Source organism: Vidua chalybeata, chromosome 14 (assembly GCF_026979565.1).
Source record: "Vidua chalybeata isolate OUT-0048 chromosome 14, bVidCha1 merged haplotype, whole genome shotgun sequence".
NCBI classification, from domain to species: Eukaryota; Metazoa; Chordata; class Aves; order Passeriformes; family Viduidae; genus Vidua; species Vidua chalybeata.
Window position 1 is genome coordinate 8,131,660 of NC_071543.1, and position 11,134 is coordinate 8,142,793.

At 39.3% G+C, this 11,134-nt stretch overlaps 1 protein-coding gene across 2 annotated transcripts in view; it reads left to right on the forward strand.

Moving 5' to 3' along the window:
* AMMECR1 (AMMECR nuclear protein 1) overlaps positions 1–9,062 on the forward strand; it is a 97,863-nt gene extending 88,801 nt beyond the window's left edge. Inside the window, exons 5-7 of one of the 2 annotated variants that reach the window (XM_053956175.1) lie at positions 1,490–1,586; positions 4,696–4,769; positions 5,316–9,062. In XM_053956175.1, the coding sequence (XP_053812150.1) occupies positions 1,490–1,586; positions 4,696–4,769; positions 5,316–5,383 (239 nt within the window). In that variant the 3' untranslated portion in view covers positions 5,384–9,062. Of the gene's footprint in view, positions 1–1,489; positions 1,587–4,695 lie in introns of both variants that reach the window. The other variant, XM_053956174.1, reaches the window with a different exon arrangement.
* The last annotated feature ends 2,072 nt before the right edge of the window (positions 9,063–11,134 follow it).

Sequence of the window (11,134 nt, forward strand, 5' to 3'; positions counted from 1 at the left end):
GAAGACTCTTGTATAAAATGCCAGTTACATGCCTGTGTCAGTCTCCTAGGGCTTCAATAAACTGTAGCTGGTTTTGAGCCAGTCATAAATGCAGTGTAGCCATAGGAAAATACAATGTGCAGGGGTGGTACAGTGCTGTCAGCCAGGCTAACAGCTGTTAAAAGCTGCCCATTTCTGTGTGGCTGCTAGACTGGGATATAAGGGAGATGCAGAAGCTCTGTTAAGCATTGGGATGGCTGGGCAATTATCTTAACCATGATTTATTCCTGATGAACAAGTTGTTTTTCAGTTAGGTACTTTCTGCTAGTACTCAATTCCTATTACAAACACAGACTTCCCAGGGTTTTTAATGGATGGAAGTACAAAAGAATGTTGTTAAAAGTCCCTTTTAATAGAGCCACAGACTTAAGTTAAGTGAATTTAAAAAACTAGAGTAGATTTTGTTGAACAGTCTTTTGCTGACTCTGAGCACTCACTATGTTTTTTTATTTCCAAGGTTGGTAGTGTGTCTCAGTCGTTTACAGTTTGCATTACTGCTGCTTTTTTTTTACCTTTTTCTGTATGTTTGTCTGCAAAGAGTTCAGCTGATATCTTTACTGAGAATTCTTTTTAATTGATAATTCTGTTTCCAGATAATTTCATAAAAGTCTAGAGGCATTATAAGCTTTTTTTAAAATTCAGGAACTGTAGAAGGAATGTGTCTAAACTTCTGAGTAGTTTTAGTAGACCATGAATTGCAATCTGATACTTTAAAGTCTCCAGAACTACTCATTTGTATTTTGTATGTGCCCAAATCTACTGTAGTTTTTGCAGTTTTTTAATGTAACCATATGACTAATTATTCCATCTTTAGGAAATAACAGCTATTTAAAATTTGAGAGTTTTTAAATAAATAGGAAGTTTGGATAGCATGAAGATTTTATTGAGAACGGTAATGAATCTGTATTTTAAATTCATCGCTTCTTTCCTTATTCAGACACCTATAATATATAGTTGTTCTAAAATAAGCCATATCTCTGAAAAGTGAAGTGATATTTATGAAGGAAGTCTGATTTCAGGTTCTCTGCACATGTTCAACTAATAATTATTTTAAATGTTATACGCAAGTTTAATTTCCCATATTGTTATAACCATTTATAATGTCTAAAGTGGCTGTGATACATGATCATACCTGAATGTTTTGGAAAAGTTTTGTTTTGTATCACACACCCAGTTTAGGACACTTGGGTAGGGTGGGTTCACTTTTAATATATTTCAGCTATGAGATGAAAAATATATGTTGTTAGTAGAGTCAGCTGTGAGTATAAAGAAATCCTAAATGTGGTATTTCCTTCAGCTGTTCTGAAGTAGGGAAGAACATTTTGGTTTATCACAAATGCCAGCAGAGTCCTTGCACTCACAACAGCACCACACACTGTACTGTGCTTTTGCAACATCTGTTCCTATTGCTTCATTTCTCACTAATTTGTGCTACTGTAAAATTCAACAGGATGGGACCACATTCAAACCATAGATTCCTTGTTGAGGAAAGGAGGCTACAAAGCTCCGATTACTAATGAATTCAGGAAAACAATAAAGCTAACCAGGTATGCACTGGGATACCACACAGCCCTGTTGTTGTAATGCTGGGAGGTGCTCCTTCCTGGTAAGTGCTCCTGCAGATGGTAATGGTGAACTCTCCTGGGTGTATCATTCATGATTGCTTTGTTTTCACAAGAGCAGTACAGACTTAGGAGAAGCTTTGCACAGGGTGAGTGGCACTAAGCTGGGAGTAAGAGGTGGCTGTTCAATACCAGGGCACGAGATGTCAGGTACCTGCATAGTTGGGCTGATAATTCTGCACATTCACAGCAGTGTTTTAGCTCTGGCTTCTCACAGAGGGATTTTTGGCTCTAGTGGGTGTTCAGGGCTGTGGTTAACAGGGAGTACTTGCTCTTGTCAGATTTATTTGGGCAGATAGTTCGTGGTGGGGCTGCTGCTGTATTGTCATGGAGACTCCTCAGATCACTAATCTGCTGGATCCTCAGAGAAACCTTTGGGTTATGCCCTGTGGAGTGCAGGTTTCCCTAATCTTAAAATGTGAGACATGCAAGCCGTGCATTGCTTCAACAGCCAATGTACCAGTGAAACTGTGTCAGGGTATTCCCAGGAGTGAGGACAAGAATGTAGTACTTTATTTCATACTAGTTTAGTTTGGTTTTGCTAATTTAATAAAACGTGTTCTTGAGGGCTCCTCACTGTGTGGCAGCCAAGGTATTTCAGAATTAGCAGCAGATAATCTGTCCATACTGTCCTTAGGTGGTGAAGTGTAGAGGAGTCTGTATGAATGTCTGTAGGAATGGTTTAAAGCTATTTATCTGTATAAGCCTGCAGTGTAAAATGACTGCTGAACTCCAGTTATGCAGTCTTGCATGGAGAAATAGGATTTTTAAAAATCTTAGGTTATAAGGAAGTTTTGACCATTTGTCCTCTTCAAGGAGTTAAAGATTTTGGGTCTCAATGAGTGTTTGGAATTCTGGATTCTTACAGGAACCTAACTACTGTGGGGTAGCTCTGAGTAAGGGAAACATTCTGACAGTTAAATTAGGGAGGAAGGATTTACAGAAACCAGCTAAATTTCCAAGTGCAGAACCCCAGTCGCCCTTTAATTTATTTCAGCTGTAACCTTGTTATCTTATTTTCAAAAAGAATATTCAAAAAGAGTATCTGGAGATAGCTGAGGGCAAGAGTAATAATGCAATAAATCATTTCTGTACACCTCAGCCTCAATCTTTTTCCACTAAACAAAAATTCCATATAGCACACATTTTCTTCCTGCTGCATGATTTTGCTTGGAGCAATAACATGGAGCACAAAACAAAAAAACCCTGAAGTTCACCCCCACTCCTCCTCAAAACCCCACAAAAAGCCTTATATTTAGTGTAATTGAGTTCACTACAATGAAACTGGTACCAGAATCAATTGCCTGATAAGTGAAATGAGCAAACCATAATTTTTTGACGTTCAGAGAAAGGGGGTTTTTGACTGCCTGTTTCACTTGCTTTGTTGCTTAAAATCTCAGATACTGCTGACAGATTAGAGACAGTATTACTAAAATAGTAATTGTTTTCCAGCATTAGACAACCTGATTTAGAACCTCATTTTAATAATTTATTGTCATAAATGCAAATATGTATTGGAGGAGTGAATAAGGGCTTTTAACTTCTTTTACAAGTCTTCTGAATTAAAGTAAACATCCTCTGTGTGAAGAAAGCTTTAGGCTGATCATGAGTCTGTCACTCCCTTCAGGTTCACACCCAGCAGTTCTGGCCATGTTCTGAAAGAGCTGAACAGTGGCACAGAGGGACTCGGAGCAGTCAGAGGGGTCTGGAATGCAGAGGTCACAGCTGGGGATTCTCTGCCACCTGCAGAGCCCCTCGTTGTTTCCCATGGTGGGGAATTCCATTGGCTGGGTGCCACATACCATCCCACGGATTCCAGAAGAGCTGCTGCTTTCTCTGCAAGGCCCAGCAGCCACTGGTTCCTTGTGTTCCTCATTGTCAGACAATACTGATGCAGGTGTATTCAGAATATTTGTCAGGACCTGGATTCTGCTTTTAGTTACATGGAGCTGGGCGACGTTCTTGTGGGACCATTCTTCATTATTTTTCAACTGATTTGGGAGTCAGGAGAGGTCCCAGTCAAGTGGAAGCTGGCAAATATCGTTCCATTTGGAAGAAGGAAGATCCTTCTTATTACAGGTCTGCCAGTCTCACTTCAGTGCCTGGTAAAATTAGTTTGGTGCCTCTCTGAGGACATGAAACTCTGGAGTGCGATGAGAAGAAAGTGACCAGTGAAAGGCCTCAAGGACAAGACTCAGGATGAGTAGCTGAGGTCATGTTTTGTTCAGTTTGGAGAGGGCTGAGAAAGACCTCATTGGAGTCTAGAGGTTCCATGTGGGGGCAGTGGAACAAAGCTGCTTACCTCCTCTTTCAGGTGACCAGCAATAGAACATAAGGGAAGGGAATGAAGCTGCCTCAGGGGAAGTTCAGGCTGGACATTAGGAAAATATTCTTTACTAAGAAGGTAGTCAGGCACTGGAACAAGCTGTCCAGGGTCATGGCATCAAGCCTGTTGGCGGCCAAGGGGTGTCTGAACAATGCTTTTAACCATATGGTTTTGTTTTAGGTAGTTGCGTGAGGAGTAGGGAGTTGGACTCAATGTTCATGATGGGTCCCTTCCAACTGGAGATATTCTGTGATTCTAGTCTAAAAAGAATGTAACTATATTTAATGTAGCTGGGATAATTTTAAAAGCAGAATTTGGCAGACAGTTGATACTGATTGTTCAAAAACAGCCCAAAAATCTATAGTGCTTGTTTATGGTTTTTCCTACTATATTTTTTTAGAGGGTTGGCTGAAGCTACAGGACATTATCTATTCCCTCTACCTCAACCAATATAGTAGCCAACCATTTTTAACAATTCTGTTTGCTTAAAGTATTTTTTCATAAGTAGTTACATCATGATTTATCACATGATTCAGGAAATGTCCCTGACAATTGTGGCAGTTCCCTTGTGCAGCTGAAGTCAGTCTTATTCCCAGCATCAGAAGTACAGAGCTCTTAGCACTAAACAAACCAGCAGTGCAGCATTTCTAGTGCTTCTTGCAGCTTCCTGGTAACAGTTCCTGAATTGGCCTCTCTGCTCTTTGCCAGGTACCGCAGTGAGAAGATGACGATGAGCTACACAGAGTACCTTGCCCATCGTCAGCATCATCACTTCCAGAATGGTATTGGGCACCCCCTTCCACCATACAACCATTATTCCTGACACTGAGCCACATGACCAGTCACTGGACCTCTCTGCAGACCTCTTCCCAGGAGACCCTGCCCCTTCTTGGTCTAGCTATCTCTATTACTGTACCATTTTATGATGATAGTTTCCGTTGCCATGTTGAGGCTCCTTAGTTGGTTCAGCTCATCATGGCAACGGGAGGGAAAACTGCATTACTACAAAGATCCCATACCTTTTTATTACTGATTCACTGCAGATTTTTTTGCAGCACATACCCTTGGGTTTTTTATGAAAATTTAAATTTCTACTTCATTAACATTGAATTATATCAATCAAGGCTTTCTGTAACTGTGGATGGAAGGAAGAGTTTAAGGATTGCAGTTAGGGATGCTTTGCTTAGCAAAAAAGGCTTTCATGGCTTTTGCATTAATGGGTGTGATAGGGAATGAAACATATCAGATTCAGGTATTGAAGTAGACAATGAATTGCATTTTCATAACATTCTTAATGACGTTGTGTGTACAATATCTCACCTTCACAGTAAAGATTCCATGTAGCTCTGTACAGGATCTCCAGATCCAGCACAAACAGCTGGAGCACCAAGGCTGACATACAAAATGCTTTTTTCGGATGAAGAGAAGCAACTCATGTACATCGAGAGGTGATGTTAACAAGGCAGCATTTTCAGAATCAAGTGGCCTAAATGATTTGGGCACAATCCAATCCAGGACCCTTTTGTGTCCCATCCTGTGCTGGGAATTACAGGCAGCCCAGGCCTGTCAGGAGGAGTCACGAGAATGCATTTGTAATGAGATGATGCCTTTCTGATGACTCAAATTAGGAGTGACATTTGTATCCTAAAAGCAGATTGGTGAGTAGCAGATGTCATATTAGGAAGAAAATGGATTTAGATTTTAGTGCCTTTGACTATAACATAATTATATACTTATATATAAAATTCATAGAAAACATATACTCCAGACATTTTAGCAAACCCTGTTGAGGCTGCTCTGGCATCAAGGTTTTGGACACTTTTTTTCCTCTTTAAAGTGAGATTTATTTTTTTTATTAGCAAACTTATTTTGGAAAAGAGAAATCCCTGTTTTGTTCTTCATCTGGTCTTGGACTTACTGAGTTTTATCAAGTCATGAATAGTTGGATCAAGTTAACTTTTTTTTAATAAAAGAAAAAAGACTGTTGTGAGAGAGCCAGGACAAGTATGCCATAATGTTACATGTTTTCATCTATTGCAGGAATAGTGCTTGAGAGCTGTAAGTACTGTGTAATAATTCTGATACCCCTCCACACGGTAGAAGAAAGAAAACCGATTGGAACTTTTTCCTGCTGTAAAAATAGAATTTAGTAAAAGGTATGTGTGGTCTGTTTGCAAGGCCAGTCGATGGCAGGAGCTCACTGCTTCCTCCTGTGCCTGCAGAACTCCCACTGCTGCCTGTTGCAGCATAGGCTGCCCGTTACAGAAAAGACCTTCCTAATCTGAGTGAGTAAACCACAGTAAGCAGAAATTCCAGTTACTTTGAATAATGAATGTTTGTAAGTACACAGATATATAAAAATCAAATAGATAAAATTCAGTTTTAAAAAAAATTGGATTAACTGTAAAAGTGTTTCAATAGGGTTTCAAAGTCAGATAAATTATGCTCATCCCTTATGTGAGGTTAGGTGTGCCACTTAATTTCTATGGAGGTTCTTGTAGAAGGTCTTTGGTATTCCTTCATCCACAGCATTTATGTCTAAATATTACCATTTTCAGTTGCGATGCCTTAATTTTTAAGCAGAGGGCCTGAAATTTCAGGAGCCAGGAGATGCCAGCCAGAAGCTGCAAAAATGAGTAGATGTTTATACAGAGGCTATTTTGGATGATACTGTTGTCTTGTTTCTACTTGGGGAACACTTTTAGATTAATTAGTCTTCAAGTGGAAATGTGAACAAGTGGCTACCTGATAGAGTTGTGTTGGTTTTTTTTTTCTTGCCCTTATAGGGAACCTGAGCACAAACTGAATCATTCTGCTGCGAAAAAAAGTCATCCAACCCCATCTTTATCTGTCATCTCGTTACAGCTCGCTCGTGCTTCTGCATGAGCTCATTGTTAGAAGTTTTTTAAAAAGATCTATTATATATAAAAATATATATGTATTGAAAGGTGCTAATCAACCTCAAGAAGGTCACGTGACTGGTCATGCGGATCTAAAATCATATCAGATTTTTTAAGAAATCTTCGATATATGCAGATGTTATACAGAATTTCTTACCAGTGTAATAATGATATACTGATGAATAAACAATCCTGCAGGATTTTAAGGACAAGGTCAGCAATACTTCCCACCATGGCTTGGGGGAGAAAAGGATAGTTTTGTCTCCTTTTTGTATACAGCATAATGCACAATGCATTTTTGTCTATCTCTTAGTAGCTGTTGCTTAAAAATATAGTTCAAGGGTGTTATACAAACTGTAAAGGTGTGCTTTTGAACCGAGCTCATGCCAGACCCTTCTGGACCAGAGTTTTGTATCACTAATTTAAAAACTGTTACAGAGTCTGTGGTCAGTCAGATTGTATGATTTTTTTTTTTTTTAAGATTGGAATAATCAGTCTACCTACAGTGTTTCTAGGGCACCTACCTCCTCAGCACACTGTGCTGAACTGCTGCAGATTATTTCTCTGTAATTGTGGGATTCTTTGTACCAAACGTGCAGCTCACTGTGACATGCACTGGCACAGAATAGGTCTGTTTGCTTAAAGCTAATCAGCAATTGCTCTCACAAATGTCATTCCCTCGTAGTTACATTTAGTAGCTTTTAGCTGTATTGTTGGGGTTAGCTACAGATTTGTTTTTCATTTGGGGTACTTTATAGAAATTAAGGTACAACCAAGTAGCTTATTTCACTGTTAAGTTGAAATGCTGATTTTTTTTTTTATGAGCACTACTCAGTTTGCCTTATTCCATTGAAGAGATTGTTGGTTGGGTTTGGTTTTTTTTTTTTTTTTCATTCTCTTGCCTAATGTTCCTAAAAACTCTGTTCTGTAAACTGAGTTAGACAACCAAACCATAGACTTGACACGAAGCTGTTACTTGGTGATGCTTCAAGTGTCCTTCCTGCTGCCATCCCAGCAGATGCTGCTCCGGCAGGGGTGGACGCTCCGGTCCTGACCTCAGCCCCGCTCTGGAACCAAGGTGGGCACAGCCCTGGCACACCTGGAGTTTGTATATGGACCTCTACTTGTCTTCAACTGTGCGGGTTTTTAAAACTGTTGTCTGGAGTAGGTTACATCTCTTATGTGTGTTAGATCGAACCAAAGAAGCCTCCAGCCATGCCCAAATGCTGCTCCTAAAGCCTGCCTTCCAGTCCTTACAAAATCCCTGCAGGATTAAATGTGTTAACTTTTTTATTTTTGTACAGTTTCTAACTGATTTTTGCTAGTGATGTTAATTGAATTAAGTTTATTTGGGGAGTCTGAGTATCTCCTCCATTTAAATAAACTGGTGACTTTCATTTTATGTTAAAAAAAAAAAAAGTTTAAAAAAAAAAAAAAAAAAAAAAAGAGAAACCCAAAGTGTGCCTCTCAGATTTAAGGGTTTCTGGTTACATTTATTCTTAAGACCAGCAATGATACTTTATATACAAAGATATGTTTTCCTCATTTTTTATTACTGTCAAAGAAAAAAAAAATAAAAAAGAAAAACCTCTTTCTTTGCTCTGGACTCAGTAATTGCGCTGGTACATAAACGCACTGAGAAAACAAACTTTTGTTTGAAACTTTTGTAACAACTTATGACTGTTTTTGTATATCAAAGTTGATTCTTTTCAAGATATTTGGATCTAGTTTCTAAGTTATTTTAGGGTTTTATATGTTACAAAAAAAAACAAACTTACTTTAAATTGTTCACCAGCATCTTGAGTTATCTTCAATGCCATGGTGACACACAGTGGGCTTAGAGCTACCTGGAGTAGCTTGTAAGGCCTCGGTCTTTTCCTTCCTTCCTTAGCAACTCAATTGATTACAGTAATCACAGATTACCTGAACCCCCTTCCTTTATAACTAGATCCTTCTTCCTTCCACATTTAATTGCTATTAGTGTGAAGAAACTGTTGAAATGGGCATTTTAATATAAGTACGGCTTAAAAAGAGAAAAATGAGGAAAAAGAAAAAAAAATGCTAGAAGGTTATCTGTGGGTCTGTGAGATATGGCTGTGGAAAGATATTGTAGTAGTTTTAACACTATTGTTATTACCTTTTAAATCATTTACCCAATAAAATAAGGAAAAATAATAACCATTTCTTTTTATGTTTCTCTGCTTAACTGTGTGGGCTCAGTTAATGTTTTTATCGAAGCATCTGTACCTGGTGTTAATGTTAAAGGCTAATGGTGTGTTAGAAATATTTTCCTGTCTTTCCCTTTTGTCTGCTGTAGGAACAAACTGGGGACAGGTACGTGCAACTTTCACTAAACACTCCCAGTGAAATCACCATTTATATCAGCTACATCAGTTATTTATCTCAGTGTATTCATCAGTATTTATATCAATTGCCAGTTCAGTTTTATACTTCTTGTCTAACTTAACACATGGAATTCTGTCCAGGTCTGAGCTCCCTCCTGTGAGAGGCAGAAATGGTTTCAATCTTTTGAAGCAAAACTTCTTTGCTGAACCAATTATACTGGTGTCAGCAACACAGCACCAGTTACCCCTTAACAGTCAGATTGTTCACCAGAACATTGTGCCAGTGTGTACTGAAAAATCTCTGTCAAAGCAGCAGCACAGCTGATGCCAAAATTGAGTTGGAGAACTCTGGTCCCTCAGCCAAATTCTTGGTGCACTGAGACACTTTCTGCTGAGTCTGAGTTAAAGGGAGCATATTTCCTCTGTAGGATAATTCCTGAGACAAAGCATTCCATCTCCCTGGAACTCAGCTCTGAGTTTGGAAGGGCTTTGTTTGCCTCATGCTGTATTAATAGCTCTGCTGGCTGTAGATGCAGTGCCTTTGAAAGCAGAGCAATAGAATCCATGTAACCTTTAGATGCTGAAGTCTGATGCAGCCATTCCTTCAGTTGCTCTGAAGCTTTGATTGAGGAGATTAACAAATCTGAAGGGAAACCTGCCTGGGTAAATACTAAACCAGTGACAGAAGCTTGGCTCACACATTTGGTAAAATTTAGTGTAAAACCTACACTAAACCTAATCTAAAACCCTGAAGCCATTGAAAGGCAGAGCTAGTTGCCACTTCCTACAATGAGTTTCCACTCTTCTCACTGCTTTAGCCAGCTCTCCAGTTCCCATGCTGTAAAAATCAAACCAAGCCAGTAGCATTAAGGGTGTTTCAGATGTTGAAACTTGCTTATTCTTATATATTTGTTGGTATTAGGCTGATTTCCAGTTAGTTATAGAGGGCTGCTGATAGTAATTAGCAGTGCCTGCAATAGGAAATTGCTTGCTTGCTTCAGCTCAGGCTGCCATACAGCACTTCACACTGGATTTCTACTTAAGCTGTTTCATCAGTCTTTATACTCTTCCAGAGAAATGAAGCTGAAGAATTGATTCTTTTCCCCAGCCACATGAAGAATTGAATCCTCTGCAATGGATATATAATAATACAGGGTGGGCACATCCAGTATGTTCTTTTTCCAAGAACAGTATTTGCCAGGAACTGAACACAAAGCAATAACCTGCTTGTCCGAGATGTGCTGGGTCGCAAGAATACATTTAACTATGCTGCAATCATGTGTATTACAGCCAGAAGCATTTGCAAAGTACATTAAAAGTACTTTGTCATCCTGTGATGTGGGGCTGAGTGCAGTCCTGCAGCTGCTACAGCAGCTTTCTGAACAAAGGTGCGAGCTGAAAACTTCTGTGCATGTTGTCCCATCTTCTGCTGAAGTGCTGTGAAATGGGAATTACAGGACATTGCCCAGGCTGGGGTAGGAACAGTGAGGAAGTGTGGAGAAAGCATCCTTGTACTGTAACAGTTCCCTGAGCTCTGCACCTGAAAGACAAGGACAGGTCCTATTTAAACAGTGGTTAAAGGATTTATACCCTGCAGTGAGCTCTGCTAAACTGCTATTGACTGACAGGAAACAGGCAAAAGTCAGACTGAACTCTTGTGTGCAAGGTAGACAACAGCAGGCTGTACAGACTGTTACAGACAGGAGCCTCCATCTTCTTAACCTGATTTATAAATTTATGTGCCTCTGTGATTCTTACCTAGTTATCGAAAGTAATAACTAAGCAAGACAGACTCAGACCTGGCACGATTAGAATGATCACAAAATTATTCAGTATCCAGTAAAATGCATTTATTTGTTTTAATTCCAAGGTTTAACAACTATTCGCTCAATGATCTGGACT